General features: G+C 33.3%; 2 protein-coding genes across 2 annotated transcripts; one reads left to right on the forward strand and one right to left on the reverse strand.

Moving 5' to 3' along the window:
• Positions 1–3,189: 3,189 nt before the first annotated feature.
• LOC114259763 (pathogenesis-related protein PR-1-like) lies at positions 3,190–4,565 on the forward strand. Its single transcript, XM_028199789.2, has one exon. The coding sequence runs from the start codon at positions 3,291–3,293 to the stop codon at positions 4,296–4,298; it is 1,008 nt and encodes a 335-aa protein (XP_028055590.2). The 5' UTR covers positions 3,190–3,290; the 3' UTR covers positions 4,299–4,565.
• A 10,124-nt stretch (positions 4,566–14,689) lies between these two features.
• Positions 14,690–17,914, reverse strand: LOC114259762 (protein ALUMINUM SENSITIVE 3). The gene is made up of 3 exons (XM_028199788.2): positions 17,381–17,914; positions 16,072–16,317; positions 14,690–15,248 (listed from the first exon to the last, which is right to left on the reverse strand). The coding sequence occupies exons 1-3, from the start codon at positions 17,618–17,620 to the stop codon at positions 14,934–14,936; spliced, it is 801 nt and encodes a 266-aa protein (XP_028055589.2). The 5' UTR covers positions 17,621–17,914; the 3' UTR covers positions 14,690–14,933.
• Between the last annotated feature and the right edge of the window lie 2,777 nt (positions 17,915–20,691).

The following is a 20,691-nucleotide window of genomic DNA, read 5'->3' on the forward strand; positions in this document are numbered from 1 at the left end:
TGTACTCCCTCTCATGTTTGTATTTTGGCAAACTTGTTGTATCTTGATGTATATATATATATATATATCTATATATATAGCACTGCATTTTGTCTCATATACATTTTCATAGCTCGTTGGACGTTTTATTTTAGGATATATTAGCTTCTGCTAGCCCCGACCATTTGATTAGTATAGGAAGGCCTTTGATAATCATGAATTATTGGCCGGTTACGATGCTAAACCCATAGGGCGGGTTTGGGCCGTGACATCAGTAGTCAATCCTACACCCATTTTCGATCACAATCTTGCAATTAGACTTAAAAAAAAAAAAAAATCAAATAATTCAGCGTTAGTCCTTAACACACTCAGGATATCACTCCAGACAGTAGATTCATTTCCTATCCTTTCCATCACTGGTTATCACTCCAGACAGTAGATTCATTTCCTATCCTTTCCATCATTGGTAACCATCTTCCACCTACTGCCCCATACTTGCTAATGATTACTTTTTTCCATAATGATTCATCTTTCACCCCATATCTCCACCATCACTTAGTTAACATGAAGTCATTAATGTCCCTTACCCTTCTTATGCCTAACCCTCGTTGTTCTTTGCTCAATGTTACTTCCTTCCAATTTACCAAATGAATCTTCTTTCTAATTTTTGAGCTACCCCACAGAAATGTTGCCCTCAACTTATCAATTTCCTTTGTTACTCCTTTAGGTAATTTGAAAATAGAAATGTAATTTATTACACATAATTGCAAAGTTCGTATGTAAAAACCTCCAATCTCCCATTAAATTTCACCAAGATTTTTTCCTTACAATCCAAGAAAGCCCTCTTAACAACTATGATTATTATTCAAAATTCATGTCTGTATTAGTTGAACAAGAACTTACCAACTAATTTAGTTTGGCACAAGAAAAAGATAAAACATTTGAATAATACCAGACACTTTTAACTAATTTAATGTATAATCTATTAAAATAAATACACTTTTTAATATTTTCATATATTTTCAAGATACTTTTTACTTTGATCCCAGTATTAAACAATGCTACGAGGAACTTTTAAAAAACCTAATAAATTCAACACATGAACTTGTTTTTTGAATTGGTACCTGCAAATTTTATTTATAAAAAAATTCAACAAAAATTACTTGGAAACCAGCTTAAAAGAACAAAAAATAAAAGAAAGGCATCAAAAGACCTAGAATTCAATCGAGGCCGTAACGACATAACAATTTGGCACTTCTCAAAAGGTCGATCAATTGTTCAATAATTAAATGAATGGGGATAGTTAAATGGCAATATGGTAAATGGCTTGCGCGGTTTGTCAATAGTTGAGGTGTCTATTGTGCACAAGGGTGCACAGTTCACATCCAAGGAACAAAGTAACAAGGAATTGATTTTGACTTCGAAATTATTGGTATTGTTATAAAACATGAAAAATTAAAGCATCTATTTACACAATACAAAAGCTCAGCACACCCACTATTTAATTGCGCCACTCTCAAAAGTTTAAATTTTTTTTTTTTTTTTATAATTAAAATATCTTTTCATGGTTTTTACATTTTCAAATATAATCACATCCCTACTCTCATATATATATTCTTTTTACACCCTAAGTCTTTCAAGTCATAACTTCATACCTTACCACAACCACCACTTTTGATTGTCATAGCCAGCACATCATCTAGCACTCCCTCTATAGCTCTCTATAGCGTGCAAAGGTGAGAGATTTCATATTACAATAAATAAATAAACAAAAATTTAAAAAAAAAAAAAAAAAAGAGGGATTGTTGAAGGGACAACGCGAAAGGAAAAATGATTGGTAGGGGGTGGCGAAGGGAGAAATGGAGAGGGTAGAGTTGGTAGTCCAGGGGAGATGGTGAGAAAGGAATAGGTGGAATGTGAATTTAGATTTCTTATTTTTTAGAATTATTTTCTTATAATTTTAATAAAGACAAAATTATAATAAAAAAATTCAAAATTATAAATGTAATGTTTATCGGGCAAATTGGGTAAAATGTTATTCACTTTTATTATTTCTTACAAAAATATTCTAATCAAGTAACCAATTGCAAAAATCTAAACACGGCAGTGATATGAGAGGATGACAACAAAATCACTAATATATATATATATATATATATTATTTTGAATCCTCAAACAACAGTTTGACTATTTGATCATTGACATGTGTGTCCTATGGACAACCTAAAGTTGCGGCTTATTGCTGAAGTTTTGAAATTTTGATGGTTCCATTTCAAGCTTGTTCAAATGACACTGTTAAGACTGGCCTTTAATAGTAACCCGAAGAAAACTATCATATTTAATTTTTCACGGCTACACATTTCATCAAAGAATATTATTATTCAAGACTAAAAATCAAATTTAATTTTAAACTTAATGATATGATAATTAATTAAAATATTAAAAGTAACACTCTCTTTTATATCTTCTCTAATCATTAACTAATCATATCATTTACATATCACTGAGTTTATAAAATGAGTATAAAAAGTGAGCTTGACACCTAATAGTAATATATGATTTCATGTGGTGTTATCGATTAACAAAAGATTGTTCCTGTCTCGAATTAATCTAACTAAATTATCTCCATAATCACAATTTGAAATGTCTTACATTGATTAATAGTATTGTTACATGATATTACTGTTATATTCAATAAATTACTCAATAGACACTATAAATTATGAGCATGTTTTTGTCTATATATATTCTTATTCAGTAATTATTCAATAATCTCAAATTATTATGTTATATTATTCACATAGTGCTTCCAATCAATGACGCAAGAAATGTGTGAGATAAAATGAACCCACTTTTGTTAGTTAGTTGAGAGAAAAGATGACTTATCCAATAATATTTCGTACTATATTATCAAAAAATTATTTGGTGGCAAGGGGAACCACATGACTCATGCCACCAATCAAAAACCAAACACATAGTCCGTTGTTGTTCTTTTATGCCTAAACAAAAAATCGTATACCCCACTTTCTTCACTAATCACCCAAATTTTGAGGCAACATCTGACCATGCTGATGGGGTATGGAATAACTTCTTATTAGGGGTGTAATTTGATTGGTAAAATTGAAGATTAGACCAAAAATAGTCCATGGCAATATGGTAGATTTATCCCGTAAGAAAGTCACATTTAGAAAGTAAATCAAATAAACTCCTTCTACTTCTTCCCTATGCCAATTGAGGTTGATCTCATTCCATGAGAGCACCTAAAACCAAGTAAATCCATCAAAACCTACCGGAGAGAGAAAGCCAGGGAAATGTCTAAGGCTCAAATCCTCCGAGCGTTATTCATTTCCACTTTTCTTCACCTCCTCATCGCCTCCTCGAAAGCTACCCCAAACAATGCAAATCCAAAACAACAACAAAAGTTGTCATCAGAAGCACAGGAATACCTTGCTGCCCACAACGATTTTCGACGGAAAAAGGGAGTGGGGCCGCTGCAATGGGACGAAAACCTAGCCAAGTACTCTGCACGTTGGGCGGCGCTACACGTAAACGATTGCAATCCCAGAAACCATTCGTTTGGTCAATACGGAGAGAACACCCTGTGGCTAAAATACGATGAGTACTCGCCGGAGAGGGTGACCCAAGTGTGGATCAATGAGGAGAAGAACTTTGATCATCAAAAATGTTCTTGCAAATGCCAACCTGAAACCAATAAATGCATGTGTGGCCATTATACCCAAGTTGTTTGGGCCGATACACAAAAAGTGGGTTGTGCTAGTGCCACTTGTAATCATGAATTGGGCATACTTTTTATTTGTTCCTATGATCCAACTGGAAATTATCCCAATGTCAACCCTTTAAAGAAAACCAAACCTTCACCTTCCATATGGTCGCCGCCGCCGCCACCACCACCACCACCACCATCACCATCACAACCACAGTCATTGTCGCCAACACTGCCACGGTCGCCGCCGCCACCACCACCTCCTCGTTCCACTACTCCACCTCAAAAGCAAGGGAATTTGAATCAACGTCAAAATAAGCCTCCATCACCACCGCCACGAAAACCATCACCATCACCGTCAGCACCAACACCACCTCAGCCTGGGGCTTCGACTCAGGCTCAAATGGGAAAGAATTATTATAGGAAACGACAACGTCAAACCTTTCGAAAAAGGATAGTAAAAACACCACCACCACCAACAACAACAACACCTTCAGCGCCGACACTGGGTGGGAAGAGAAGGAACCATAGGCTACCGGGTGCAATGAGAAACCATGCCAAGCGACACGATAGGGGATACCTTAGACAACTATGATAACTGATAAGGGGTTTGCCACATTGTCAAGGAAGCTGGAGGATTTGATGATGGAATCAGACACAACTCTTTTATATAATGTGTAGGGCTTATCAAATGTGTAATCTTGTGAAAAAGTTGTATCTCGTTCTATGAATGAGGTGTTTTATTATTTTTCTTTCTCTCTCTTTTCTTTTTCTTTCTTTTTTTTTTTCTTTTTATACCTATTTAATCTGTTATGATCAGATTTATTACAATTTTTTTTAAAAAAATACTTTTAAAATATCATATATGCGCCTAATATATGCTTTTATTTGTGTTTATATGTATGAGATGCACAATGAATGTGTGTTTGTCGGTGTTTATGTGTGGGGATGAGAGAGTTTATTTTGGAAACACATTATTTTAGTTAAAAAATTAAAAAATTATTAAAAATAATATATATTTTTTTTTTCACTCAAAACAATCCTAAGTGGATTGGAGAGTTGTACTTTAGATGTTAGGTTCACGTTATCCGTTTTACAGGTTCGTGAATTGGTTAACAAATAATTTATATTTGTCTTAAAAATAGACATTCTAAAATAATGATTTGTTTTTAAAGATGAATATAATTAAATTATGTAACTATCATGACTATTAATTTCATAGATACTTTAGGACTAAAAGCAAACAATTAAATCATAAAAGCAAAGACTATGATAGATTCCAAATCAATAATAGGACAATTGGCCTAATTGTTTATGTAATTGTGTCTTAGAAGAGTGAAAATATTAGAGGTTCAAGATTCTGAGTTGATAAAGCGATTATGGTTGTTTTAGTTGTAATGTTCGAGTCAATGGAATGGTTATGACGCCTTTAGTTATAATCTAACTTACTAAATAGATGTTTACATTTTTTTTAATGTACTTTTAGACTATAGAAAATGCCTAATTGTGTTGAAATTTCTCTTGTTATAAGTCTAAAATTGTCAAGGATAATTTAAAATTTTCACCTTTATAATTTGATTCAAATTTTATTTCAGTCTGTTATTTTAATTTGAACAATCACTGCAACATATAAGAATTTTAGAGATTAAATTTTTTTGTCTCTAAAAGTGAAAATTTTATTGCAAAAAATATTTAGGGACCAATTTCTATCGTCATAAGGATAATCGCTAAAAGGTCGTCCTGAAAAGTAAAAAATAAGACTTTTAGCAACAAAATTTTGAAAATGTCACTAATCAATAGACTTTTAGGGACAAAATAATTTAGTCTCAAAATAGTTTATTTTTTTAGACAAAAAAATTGGTCTCAAAAAGATAATAATTTATCACTAATGTCCAATTTTTGTTACTAAAAATATAATAACGATACTTTTCACAACCAAATTATTCGGTCCCTAAAAATAATTTTATCCTTAAATTTTGGTCTCTAAAACCTTCATTTTTTATAGTGAATGTTAACATTAAACTTTAAGTTCAATTTTAATTTTGTCATTTCATTTTTAAATTACCGTCAATAATTTTTTACGGGCATCCATATGAGTAACATGTGTTAAAAAAATATAAATTCTAATATTTAATTTCAACAAAATAATTAAATTAAAGCTGAACTTAGAACTTAGAACTTAGAGTTATTATTATTTTAATTAAAATAATAAAAATCAAAAGTAAAAGTTGAATCAAATTAAAAATTTACCTAAATTTCAAACTGTATTTTAAGATTTGAAATTCAAGGTAAACTTTTCTCGAACTTTGATCCTAACTTTGGTGCAACAACCAATCTAACCCTAAAATTATACAATTAAAATGCAACAACTTTTAACACTATGCATATAAATACAACATGCACTTTCTCATTTGGCATAGATATGCCCCATAAAATTGTGTAGTGACTTGAAAAGTATCTCACGTGGTCATGACATTTTGTATAGTTTATTAAACATGAATAAATAATAAAGCTTAGTCAAACTACATCTACATCTACTCAGGGAGGAACATGTTCAAACTTCAGCACATGCAATTGGCATTAATTTATCCTAATATTTAATATTTTAATGGAAAATAATTTATAAATAAAATTAAATATATATATATATATATATTGAAATGAGAATAATCCAAATTTGTTTTGACTTGCACCTTTATAAAAGTATAATTACTTTGAGCTGATTTTCTTAAAATTTTCATACTAAAAACTCATTGATAATAATGGGGCAGTAGCATTTTGAGCTCAAACTTCTATTTGAAAATATGATGAGAAATCACATAATTTTGTATTAAAATTTTATATAAATATTGTATTTATATGCCATTATTCATATTTTAATACCAATGCCATTTTGAGTGGAAAAAAAAAAAAGAAAAAAACTTATCTTTGGGTTCACGATAGCACTGAAAAAAGAATATTTTTCTATTTTTCATTGCTAACAGTGTCAAAAAGAGCCTGGCAATACAAACTTTTGGCAGGAAATATTCCAAAATTAAGATGGCATTAATTTATTTATTGGGAAATAGCCCCAAAACACACCAAATTCTAATAGCAATTGCTCTTTTGTTTGTGTCAAAAAAACAAGAAGCAAATATGGGGTTATATATAAAGGGCACATGGGAATTTGAAAGAAACAATAAGCGTTGAAGCTGAATTGTGATTATTGTATTTTATATTAGTCATTTAAGGTAGTTTCGTCTATTAAATTATTAGGGCTTATTTCATTTAGGTTATATATATTGTACTCAATGATTCATTCTAGATATACGAAATAGATGTTCTTTGTTATCATGGTATTAGAGCGGGTTCTGAGTGAAACCTCTAGAAGCCCTTGAGTCAACGTCTACTTCCCTGTGATTGTCTAGTTCGACTGAAGGCTTCTAGCGACCAACAGTTCTCTCGTGAATGCCTCTAACTGGCTTCGAGACCTAACTGCCCTGTCTCGCGCCTGCCTCTTCTGTTCTGCTTCATGATTTTCGTTTGTGGTTCTCTCATTAATTTCGGCTCCAAGTCTTCAATGTCATTTTTGGTTCTCTCGTCAATCGCGATTGCCTGACTCTACTTTGATTTCTGTCTGGTCGTTCGTGGTTCTCTGGTCGCTGAGATTAGGACTCTCTCCTTCACCCTTCCTCATCGCGATCTCTGGCTCATTGTATCTCTCTAACTAGTACTACTCTCTCTCTTTTCTTCACACTTCGCCATCGTGGCCTCTGGTTCAGTGTGTATCTCTGTTTGGTACTATTCTTATTTACACTGGGTTGTTTGATTATAGCAATATGGCTGATGATAAATTGCAAGCCATCACCACTAAGTTAGATGGCACAAATTATTCTTATTAGTCTCATGTAATGAAAAATTTTATCATGGGTAAAAGTATGTGGAACTATGTTATTGGTGTGACTACTCGACCATTGGAATCCAAAAAAGCTGAGGCTGATGTTGCTAAATGAGATAAGGAAAATGCACAAATTCTTATTTGGTTTCATAATTCAGTTCAAACCACCGTTGGTATGAATTTCTCCAAGTATTTTACTTTTGAACAAGTTTGGGACTATTTGAAAACTATGTACCTTGAGTCTAACTTTGCAAAACAGTATGAACTTGAGATGTCTATTCGCAGTGCTAGTCAGAAAGATAAGTCCATTCAAGAATTTTATAATGAGATGACTGCTTATTGGGATCAGCTTGCTCTAATGGAACCATCAGATTTGCAGTTACTTGACAGTTATACCAAGTATCGGGAGAAACAACGTCTTGTTCAGTTTCTTATGGCCCTTCGTGATCAGTTTGAGCCACTTTGGGGCGCTATTCTTCATCAGTCCCCCTTGTCTTCTGTCGATGGTGCTGTCCATGAGCTTATTGCGAAAGAAACTTGGTTCAAGGTGGCTCATGGTATTCCTCATTCCCAATCAGTTTTTGCCACTCCTCCGCTCTTGCCAACCCTACCATCTCCTTTATTTCAAGTTACTGGTAAGCCCAAGCCTCGAGTTTCTATGGATGAGTGCAACTTTTGTCATCAGAAAGATCATTGGAAACATGCTTATCCTAAGCTGGTGCAACCCAAGGGCCGTTCACCTGGTCTACCATCCTCTAAGCCGACATTTTCGAGATCTCGCTCATTTGCTGCCTTTTCTGCACCAATTTCTGAGAATGGTCTATCTTCCAATATGCAGTCTATGTTTGAGCAGTTCAAGTCTTTCATAGTAACCAATCCAATTCTTTTATCCTAGGCTTCCGCTATGACTACCACTCAGTTAGTCTTGTCTGGTACATCTTTTTCAGGTAATATCCACACTTCATGGATCTTTGATTTTGGTTGTTCACATCATATGACCCCTGTTGCATCTCTCCTTAGTAATTGTCTCTCTTCCTTCTCTTATCATTATTACTACTGCTAATGGTTCCTCTATGCCTGTCTCATCTATTGGTTCTATTTCCTCTTCCCATTTGTCTCTTTTTCTTGTATTTTATGTACCTCACATCTCACTCAGTCTTATTTCTATTAGTCAATTATTTGATTCCAGTTTTAATGTTGTTTTCTCTTCCTCTCATTGTGTTGTGTAGGATCGGGTCTCCAAGAGGCAGATTGGGATCTGGCGTAGAGTTGGAGAACTATATATCTTGGACAGCTTACATGTTCCTTTAGATGTGTTTTCTACTGCATTGTTTTCTTTTTGTTTAAACAATAAGTTTTCTTTATTTTATATTTGGCATTCTAGGTTAGGTCATTTGTCAAGTGATCGTTTGAGGATGTTAGTTCAGTCTAGACATTTAGGCCATTTTCCTATTGCTGATATTTCAAAGTGTCGTGGTTGTAAACTGGCTAAAATGACTGCTCTTTTATTTAATAAAATTAGTTCTATTTCATCTTCTCCTTTTCAATTGGTTCATATTGATGTTTGGGGTCCTTCCCCTATAGTTACCAAGAGAGGTTCGCAATATTGTGTGTCTTTTGTGAATGATTACAGTCGGTTTACATGGGTTTATTTGATGACACGAAAATCTGATTTTTACAAAATATATTCCAATTTTAACTCCATGATTTGCACTCAATTTTCCATCACCATTATAGTTCTCCGTTCTGATTTGGGGGGTGAGTATTACTTGTCTAAGTTTGGGGAGTTTTTAGCTACTCATGGTACTATTCATCAGTCTTCTTGTTTAGAAACTCCTGCCCAAAATGGTCGAGCTGAGCGCAAACATTGACATCTCCTTGATACAGCTCGTTCTTTGCTACTCTCATCCTTTGTCCCTTCTGTCTTTTGGGGAGAAACAGTACTCACTGTTGGATATCTTCTCAATCAAATGCCTACTCCTCTTCTCTTTGGCTCATCTCCGTATGAGCGTCTTCTTGGTGTTACTCCCAATTATTCTCTTTTTTGTGTTTTCAGTTCTACATGTTTTGTGCTCATTCCTAAACGGGCGCGCTCTAAGCTTAGTTCTTGTTGTGTCCTATGTGTCTTTTTAGGGTATGTCATTAATCAGAAAGGTTATCGGTGCTATGATCCTGCTACCAAAAAGCTTTATGTGTCTAGGCGTGTCACTTTTTTGAAAAAACTACCCTCCTATACTATACCTTCCACCCTTGTCCCTATTACTAAGGATAAACTGGTTCACGTTGACCCATTTCCTTCTGATTAGTTTGTTTCTGATCTTGAGATCTGTACCTTATCTCTTCCTAGCACCTCTAATATCTCGCCAGCTCCTCCATCTCTAGCTCCCATTTCCCCTGCTCCTCTTCTTATTTATTAGCGTCGCAAAGCACTTCCGAGCTCGCCTGTCTCTAGCTCTACTGTCTCTCCAGGTGTTTCTTTGGATCCCGCTCCTCCTGCACATCATTTTTCCACGCGTGATCGTCGTCCTCCGAACTGGTATAGTTTTGGTAATATATGTTTTTCCCTTTCCTATCAGTCTTTTCTTTCTTGTCTTCATACTTATTTTGAGCCTAGGTCCTACAAGGAAGCTTGTCATGATCCCAATTGGATTGCTGTCATGAATGATGAGTTAACTCTTTGGCTAACACTCAGACTTGGGATTTGGTTCCATTACCTGCTGGCAAGAATATTGTAGGCTGTAGATGGGTCTATAACGTCAAAACCCTTTCTGATGGTTCTCTGGAACGATACAAGGCTCATTTGGTTGCCTAGGGCTTTTTTCAAGAGTATGGGATTGATTACGATGAGACTTTTTCCTCCATTGCCAAGATGACTACTATTCGCACTCTTATCGCTGTTACTGCTACCCATAACTGGCCTTTGTTTCAACTCGATGTCAAAAATGCCTTTCTAAATGGGCATCTTATGGAATAAGTGTATATGCGGCCTCCACCGAGTCTCTTACACCCTCCTGGTGTGGTTTATCATCTTCGCCATACTCTCTATGGTCTTAAGCAGTCTCCTCATGCTTGGTATGAGCGATTTCGCTCTGTTGCACTTCAGCTTGGGTTTTGCCCTAGTTATCATGATTGTGCCCTATTTGTTTAGTGTACTTCTGTTGGCCTTCTTCTTCTTCTCTTATATGTGGATGATATGATCATCACTGGCTCTGATTGTAGTACTATTGAGGAGGTTAAGCATCAGTTGTTTCAGGAGTTCGAGATGAAAGATTTAGGGTCTCTTTGGTATTTTTTTGGCATTGAGGTTGTTACTTCTCCTACTAGGTATCTTCTCTTTCAGACTAAAGATGCCCGCGATATTCTTTCTTGTGCCAATCTCACTGATGATAAGATTGTCGACACTCCTCTTGAGTTGCATGCTAAGTTTTCTACTTCTGATGGCATTCCTCTTAAGGATCCCACTTTGTATCGTGAGTTGGTTGGATGCCATGTGTATCTCACCATTACTCGTCCGTATATCTCCTATGTTGTGCACATTCTCAGTCAGTTTGTTTCTGCTCCTCGTTCCACACACTAGGCTGCCTTACTCCGTACTCTACGCTACCTTCTAGGCACTTTGTTGTAATGTCTGCTGTTATCTGTCTCTTCGGACTTGACTCTTCGTGTCTATGTTGACACTGATTGGGCCGGTGACATCTCTGATCGCAAATCCACTTCTAGTCTTTGTATTTTTCTCGGTGATTTTCTCATATCTTGGAAGAGTAAGGAATAGTCTGTTCTTGCTCGTTCCACTGTTGAGGCTGAGTTTCGTGCCATGGCTCATGCTACTTCCAAGATCGTTTGGCTTCGCCGGCTTCTCTCTGACATGGGCGTCTCTCTTTCTGATCCGACTCTGTTGTATTGTAATAATCAGAGTGCTGTTCAGATTGCTCATAATTCAATCTTCTATAAGCGGACCAAGCATGTTGAAATCAATTGTCACTTTGTCTGACAACATCTTCAAGCTGACACTATTTCTCTCCCTTTTGTTCCGTCCTCTCTTCAGTTGGCCGATTTTTTTACAAAGACTCACACTGTTGCTCGTTTTCGTTTTTTTCTTGGCAAACTTTTGATACTTTCTGCGCTTGCATCCTCAGTTTGAGGGGGGTGTGAAGATTATTGTATTTTATATTAGTCATTTAGGATAGTTTCGTCTATTAGATTATTAGGGTTTGTTTCATTTAGGTTATATATATTGTACTCAGTGATTCATTATAGATATACAAATTAGATGTTCTTTGTTATCACTATAGAGGGTTGATTATCATTTTGGAGAAAGACACGAGGGATATTTACATAGAGTCTGATTCGAAGCAAATGGTCCCTCTTATCAATGAAGACGTACCGAACTCGTTCCCTTATAGAGCCCTTCTTGAAGACATCAAGTTCCTTATGGGCAAACGTAGCTGTTCTATCAAGCATATTCTAAGAAAGGCTACCTAAAGTGCAGATGTATTAGTTAATATGGGGGTCAATTATCTTGAGAACTTGGTAGTGCTTGAGGACCCCCGAATAAAATTGCAGACCTGTTGATTGCAGATATTGTTAGAGTATGAAGTGTTAGGGCCTAGTACTCTGTGCTTTACTTTTCTTTAATTTGCTAAAATTAGATTAGGAATAATTTAGAAAATAAAAATGAAATTAACCCATATAATCGATTTCATATAAACGTCATTTATGGGGCAATTTGAGAACTGGTTAAAGAAGTTAATTTTTTTACTTTCTAACTTTTTTACACAAAATCACAAAAAAATCAACTTTTTTTGTTCAAAAAATCAAAAAATTAATTTTTTATTAAACTTATCAAAACACCACTATATTCAACTACAATGAATAACATCAAATAATAAATAAAATATAACCATATGAGCCAAATGAGACTGTCAGAGAATGTTTGCCTGAGATAAGAACTGGCTGGGTGTAATAAGTCCAAGTGTCTTTCATGATAAGCAATAACTAAGCTTTTGATTTTATTAACGTCGACACTTTCTAAGCACCTTATAAAGTCATCTTCTATCTTTTTATTTATTGGTATGTCAGACTTTTTGATGTTTTAGTTTTTTTCAGTTAAATTAGGCTTTTTAATTCAAGATAAAATATCACATTCAATTCATAATTATTTTTTTTTTTTTTTACAAAATTTAAAAAAATCAAAAAAATTTATTCCAAATGAGACTTTTTAATCCTAGACTAAAATAGTCAAAAATTCAAAAAGTCAACTCATATCCCAGACGAACTCTTAATTCATTTTAAATCATATTATCTCTCACATTTTTTATTAATTTTAAAAAAAAATCAAAAAAATCAAATTTTAATAATCTTTTCAAAATATCCCAATATCATATGAGAAATGCCATTCACATATGAAACTCTTTGCCACGTCATTTTTTAATAAAAATATTTTATACAAGGAATTCCAGATCTGGAATCTAAATCTGACTTATAAGTTTATTATATTAGGATTTTGTGATTCTTTACAATAATATATTTTAACCAAGACGATGATAATTATTTGATTGTTTTCCCAAAGCCCGACAACAAAATTAAATTAGATTCGCATTAAAGGCCAAAAAAACAAATTTATAATGAAGGTGCATATGGGATTGGGTAATGTTACGGACACCAAATTTTCTACTAAACAAATGACCAAATGTCTCACATGGGTGTGGGGTCCGCAATTTTGTGGGTCCCACACTCACGTGAGACATTTGGTCATTTATTTGGTAGAAAATTTGGGACCTCTAGCATTTTCCTATGGGATTGGGTTAGTATACATGATTAAATGACAGTGCATAATGTCTAACCTTAGTTAGGTTTCATTATGTAAAGCAGATGATGTTGGGTTTAAATAGTTAACATGTTACATCATGAATTACGTACAGTTTATTTATTTATTGTTGCAGAGTCTAATTTTTGAAATTGGACAGTGCTAGTAGAATAATATTATAGGTATTAATTAATATATTAATTAATATATTAAAAGATGATGTGATAAAATTTTAGAAATTTTAAGTATTTGTAATTTGTATAATAAGTGAGGTTAATAATAATGACACAACACTAATTAATACACCAGTGTGTATATTAATTGGTACATATAGTACCACTGGTACAAATAATACCCACAATAAATAGCTTTGATAAAATAATCAATCAAAGGTCAAAGTCCTTTTGGAAGTAATATTTGAACCAAGTCTTATTGCTCATTAACTTTTTTCTTTTTTGTATTAATGAAGTAGATTTTTAATTAAAAATATGAATTGACAAGCAAAGGGGATTCGAAATGCTCCAAAAATAACCTTTCACATTAGACTTTTTGATAGCGTTTAATATGATTTGAGAATAGAATTTTATTTTAAATTTGAATGTGAAAAATTTGTTTTATGAATAAATTTTGAAAAGAATTTTGAATTAAATGAGAAATTTTTGATGTGACATATGATATTTTATACAAAAATTTACAACTCATAACAAAATATACAATTCAAAATTTTATTCAAAACTCATAAAAAATTTCAAAATTTCAAAAAAAAATTATTTAAAATATAAAAAATAACAGGTGACAATTGTAATAAAAAAAAAAAGAAAAAAAAATATTGTTTCGATCAACCGGCCAGACAACCGGGAGGACCGGTTAGTCCAAATTTTTCTTCCTTGAAAAGAGTTTTCAAAAGTAGATGTAAAATTAATGTTTAAAAACACTAAACAAATAACACACTCAAAATAAAAGGTGGAAACGTGTTTAGAGTGCTTCTCCAAACACAACCTTTTGTTTTTCCAAATTTGAGCATTGGATTGGATGAAATTTTTTTGACTACTCTATTCCATAGATCATAGACTAATACAATACCCAATTCTAAAAGCTTATCCCATATGTTTTTGTTTCTTTGTCACACCCATACCCCATTTTATATTCAAAATTACAGGTTCCATTAATGACTTCATATGAACCAAAATAAAAAAATTTAAAATTTAAATTCCACTGCGCATACGATTCTTTTCAGTGAGTGCAGTATCAGCAAAAACCATCTTACGAAAATGCTAGAACAATTGTGGAATAAAATCTACCATTGGAGAAACAGAGTAACTAGAGCCAAATTATATAATTCTAACCACCTTGGCTTGAAATTGCATAGCCATTGGCATGGTAATCAATTTTTTGTTTTTTTTTTTTGGATGTCACACCGACACCGGATTACACCATACATCAACACTACAAGTTCCTAAAACATTCATATCAATTGACTACACCATTAAAGAATTGTTACCACAATTTGAGAGGGAAGAGCAAAGGGACTAAAACAAAAATCAATCTCAATCAGAAGTAAAGACTTTGGATTCTAACTGGTAGGCCTTGGTGAAGAAGGTGGGCCAGCAGAGGTATGTCGACATGATGCTGCTAAAAGTCGATGCCCCAATGAGCATGTTCATCACCACAATCTGCAGCTGAATGGCCTCCAGAGGCGAAGCTCCTCCCATGATGAGGCCGGTCATTGCACCGGGGAGTGATATGAGGCCCACGGTTTTGGCATTGTCCAATACCGGGGAGAGGGAAATGACCAGAGCCCTTCTCACCTGTTGAATTGTCGCCTGGCGTGGGGTAGCCCCGAGAGCCAACGCTGTCTCCACCTGTAAAAATAAAATTTCAAGATTTTCAAAACTACTTAACTTTTGGAAATGACATTGAAATCCAAAAAAAGAGAATGTAGTGAACTGAACATCGTGGGGGAAAGAAAACGAGAAAAGCCAGTTTGTCGATTTAAAAGGGAAAGTCAAGTATCAGAAATAAACTAATAGGGCTTCAAGAAACTACACTCAGCGACCCAAGGAGACTAACAACCCTTCTAGTGTTATTGACTCAGCTCGGTCTCAAACTTACGAAGGAGTCAGAAGAGCGTGGCTTGTTCAGATTATGCAAAGAATTGAAGTTGCCCTGTTTATGCTACTTTTTCGTGACTTTATTGCAAGACTCAAAATTTGTTAACAAAACTAAAAATTTCATGTTCCTTAATCACCATCCCATTGATTAAGGCCTCGTTTGGCAACCGAACTTTTTAGCCAAAAAGTCAAAAAGTTATTAAATTAGCCAAAAAGCCAACAACTCATACCAAAAAGTTAAAGATTCTCTTTTCTCTCTACTTTTTACACATATTTCATAAAAAGTCAAAAAGTCATCCTAAACATACTAGTTTTTTTTAGTTCATATTTTAGCCAAATAGCCAAAAAGTTAGTAAATTAATCTGTTCCCAAACGAGACCTAGGACAAGTAAAAAGTGTTTCCGGACTTATATGCAATATGTATAACAGTTTGCACATGCCTCAGTGACAAAATAAATGAAATTAGTTGACAAAAAGCTCTTCAAAGGAATCAAGGATAGGACATTGTCACAATAAGGAATAATATTGAAAAAGGAATAGTAAATAGCGAGTATTTTTTTGGATAGGGACATACCAGGTTCGTTTGGATTTTGATATCATCCCGGAGTCGTTTCATGGTAACTCCAGTGACCGTCATTGCATTACCAACAATCATCCCTGCCACAGGGATTATATACCGCGGAGTGAACTCGAAAACATTCAGAATAACTAGCAGGAACATTGTCACTGCAGTTCCAGCAAGAATGGAGACGCCTGCAATGTACATCCCACGAGGAACGTGTTTGGCACGTTGGCCTGCTGTATAACCGGCAACGCAAACCTGCAGGGGCAGATTGAAACAAGGTCAATTGAGGGAAGGGGGGGGGACCTAGCAGTACTTAGGTGTAAATTTGGTCCAGCCTGGCCCATGTCGGGCCTCGCAGACTCCCGCCAGAATTCGGGCCAGACTGGACCACAGCTCAAAAAATTAGGTCCGAGCTCAAGGGGTGGCAAGCCTGGGCATTTTTCTTTTGTTTTTTTTTTTTTTTTTTTTTCTACAAAAATTCTATTATTTTCCAAAAAAAAAAAATACAATGGGCCTTGAGTGAGTCTTAAGCAGGTCGATGGGCCGATCCACGGGCTGAGCTTAAAAATAATGGCCCAAGCACAATTTTTGGGTTGGGCTCAAGCCCAGGCCTAAACGGGCTAGACCCATCCCAAGCCGCGAACAAGTTTTGGGTCACCCACGGGTCGCAGGCCATTTTTATGCTCCTTGCGCGCAAGAATTCAAAAAATAAAAGAAAATATATATATATATATATCATTAAGAAATAATCAACCTAAAAGTTTATGCATATCAAGAATTTGGGAAACTAGTTGCATAAATCAGTCCAAACATTGGATAGTATTTACTCAAATAAAGGTTTTAAGTTTGGTTTGGTAAAATGCATCTAAACTGAGGTTTAATATCTGCATTCAAACAAGGTTTTCTCTTTAACAAAAACATTCCCAAACTATGTTTGGATTTTAGATTTATTTAAAAAAAGAAGAAGAGAATTTAAATAAATAAATTTAGCTTTCTTTCAGTCCAACAAACATGGCCTAAAAATTTTGAAAAAGAAAGGGTTTGTTGATTGGTTGCTGATTGAAACATTGGGTAAAATTCACGCAAACAAATTATTATCATAGAATTATTTTCTTAGTAAACATCAAATGAAAGGAATTAGGAAATTTATGAAATTTTAGTAACACCACCAAAATTTTCTTTTCTTTTCTTTTCTCCTTGTTATTTCCCACCAAGAAACCTCTCATTCTAAGAAGTCTATACATATAATCAAATGAAACAAAATTCAATAAATGCAAATTTTCTCAGGAACCAAACAGAGAGGAGAAGAGAAGCATACCATGAAAAGATAAGCAAAGAGGATCCACACAGCATTGTTCTGATTAAAAATGAACTCAAGAACAAACCCAATGATGGTGAGCTGAAGAAAAGCCCTGAAAATTGAATAGAGCATTTCAGTCCCCAAACCTAGCCTCTGCATATAGGATAAAATCACAGCAAGGAGCACAAGAACCAAGGCCAGAACTGGCTTCACCATCCCTTGCATGTAGTTCATGAACCAAGCCCAATCTATCTCCATAGCTCAAAATCAATCACAATCCAATTCAACACTACAATGATTTCAAATTCAAATCTGGCAATGCGAATTGGGTTTGTAAGGAAAGAATGAAAGAATGAAAGAAAATGGTGTTGGAGCTAATGATGAATGGGAAGGGGGTTTATATAGAGACGGTGTAGATAGATACAATGGATGTGTATGTAGAGAGAGAGAGAGAGAGAGAGAGAGAGAGAGAAAAGACCTTCCCCTGATGGGGAGAATGGAGTGAGAGACATCTCGTGGAGTTTTTCTTCAGGAAAATAGTGGAAGGTACGTACGACCGAATACGCTGTGTCACTGAGGGATAGCATACACGCAAGCCACGCAAAGCATGTTCTGTGGGGCTACTATTAGTTGTGAGGAAAATGAGTGACCCTTTTTTGATACCTTACAATTTTTAAAATGGTTCATACTATTATGGACAATATTAAGTATCATGAAAAAAATTTTATGAAAATAATTATGAAAGTTTTATGATCTTTAGATTACACTTAAAATAAAGTATCACACACTAATCAAGGTAATTCAAAGGTCACAAATCTTTCATGATCATTTTCATGAAAAAAAATTTATGATCCCTAATTTTTCTCTACTATTATATATGTATAGGGTTTATTTATGTATATATGTGATTTATATTATGAGTGGCGTCGATGACTTTGGGGATGATGGGATTCTCAAAAAAAGAGTTTTTATCATTGTTGTAGTTGTAATTAGCAGTGATATCCGTCTGTTGGCTGATTGAATTTGTTCAATTTTATTTTATTTTTTAAGATTCGAAAATATTATTTTAGGTTAATATTTTTAATTTGAAATATTAATAGACCAACCTTGAAATTCAAATTTTCAATTCAGCTCAATTTGATCCAATCTATTATTAAATTAATTAATTATTTATTTATTTTTAATAAATTAAAAAATATATATTTTTGTTAAGATCTAAATTTTATTTTTATTTATTTTATTAAAACTCACATTTATGGTGGTGCGATTGAATTTATTCAAAAAAAAATTAATTTATAATAATGTCAATATATTTATTTAAGAAATATAATATGTGTCTGAATTTAATTATAGAATGATTTAATTTTTTTAACATATAGCCTGATGGGTGAAGTTGAAATTTATATTTATATTTTAAACCGGACTCGTGTAGATATAGAGACCTAATGTTTGGACCGAATTGAGCTTGGACAAACACAAATTACCTGTTGGCCTTTCTTGACCCCGACTTGACCCAACGCTGGTCTGCCCGTAGTTGTAATAGGGGGAATTATGCCTTTTTAAAAAATAATTATAAATACATTTAAAAATTTATAATTATAATTATTAATATTTATGAAATTTATAATTATTTTTTAAAATTACACTGATATATAATTTCCCCTTGTAATAATGGGGGATACTCCATAATTATTCAGAAATTTTAAAAAACCATATAATATTTGTAATAGGGGTGTTTTAACAAATAAGAATAATCGGGTATTCCTCTGCAATTATTCAATTTTTTTAAATATTATATAATATTTGTATTAGGGGATTTGAACATAAAATAATCGGGTGTTTTGATTGTTAACTTATTCATTAACACAAAATATATCATATTTATTGTTATATAAAATTTATAAAACTGTAAAATCAAATTGAATCAAATTAGTTTTTATAGTTCTATTCTAATCCGGTTCTACAGGTTTAGCGGTTCGGCTTTGATTTTAATTTTTTTGAAACTATATGAATGGGTTCAGTTTCTAGTTTACTTCAAACAAAACCAATCTGATTCATGAACATGCTTATTTTGTATTGTAATTTCTCAATGTTCAAAAATATTACATAAATAATGTTATATGATACTCTAAAAGCATTTAATAATTTTTTGGACAACAAAGGGTATTTTTACATGATGCCATTCTTGATTTTGATTTATTTATTTTGATATTTTTCGTAATAACATAAAAGTGCAATGTTATTTTACCTAATAAGAAGATAAAGATGTAAGAGAGGAAACAAAAGGAGACAAAACAAAACAATTAACATTTTCTAGCCACATTTTGTATTTAGTGTATTATGGAAAATTAATTAAAAAAATTAAAATAAAAATGTTTTGAAATGATTCTTTTGAACATTAATTTGTTGACTTAGTTCATAAATAATAGTGTTTAATAATTTAAAATTTGAATGAAATCAGCACATGTTAAAAATCATATCAAAATCACAAGATTTGAATTTTTGGAAGTGGATTTTAAAATAAGAGGGGGGTGGTGTTTCCGAAGCATGATGTGAGTGAATGGTCTCTCGTGAAGTTTAGAAAAAATATAAATAATTTTATAATTTTAATATAATTACACGGACTTTCCTTACAATAAGACTACATAAACATGATTAAAGGAGATGATATAAAGATAAAAAATAAACAAATAATTCATACTGTAAACATTAATGAAATTTGGATTTTACTCGTATATCATGTTCGGCTACATTGTCATTTTGTAAACATTGTACATAAATCATTTACAGTGGTTCAGAGATAAGATATCAGATGATAGGTCGTGCACGTGAGATGGGGTTCTACCTGTGGGCCCAATCTCTTTGATATTGTTGTAAATTATTATGTGATCGGTATTTATGTAAATAATTTCACTCAAAATAATACATGAGTAATGTTACAATATCATTTATTATTTGAGCGTGCTATGAATTAAATATGTATAGAGATTCAAAATATGTATAGAAAATATAGTGGTATTGAAATTGATTTTAATTTCAATGCCACATAATATAATTTTTATACATATTTCGTTTTTTAATTCTATATATCTAGTATTATTATTTAAAAAAAAATCTGATAAAATTAATTGATCACAATGATTTTGATAATAATAATAAATGTAACATGGTATTATTTTGTTTTGGGCACTAAATAGGTTGGTGTGGGAATGATATCTATTGGAACATATCAACCTAGGGAGGAACCAAATACAATAAATTTTTATTGGCTGTTCTTGAAATCTAAATTCTAGTGGGAAGGGTTAAACCTTGTTCAAGATTGTTCTCAA

The sequence above is a fragment of the Camellia sinensis genome, chromosome 3 (assembly GCF_055761805.1).
Source record: "Camellia sinensis isolate YWXY chromosome 3, ASM5576180v1, whole genome shotgun sequence".
Taxonomy (NCBI): Eukaryota; Viridiplantae; Streptophyta; class Magnoliopsida; order Ericales; family Theaceae; genus Camellia; species Camellia sinensis.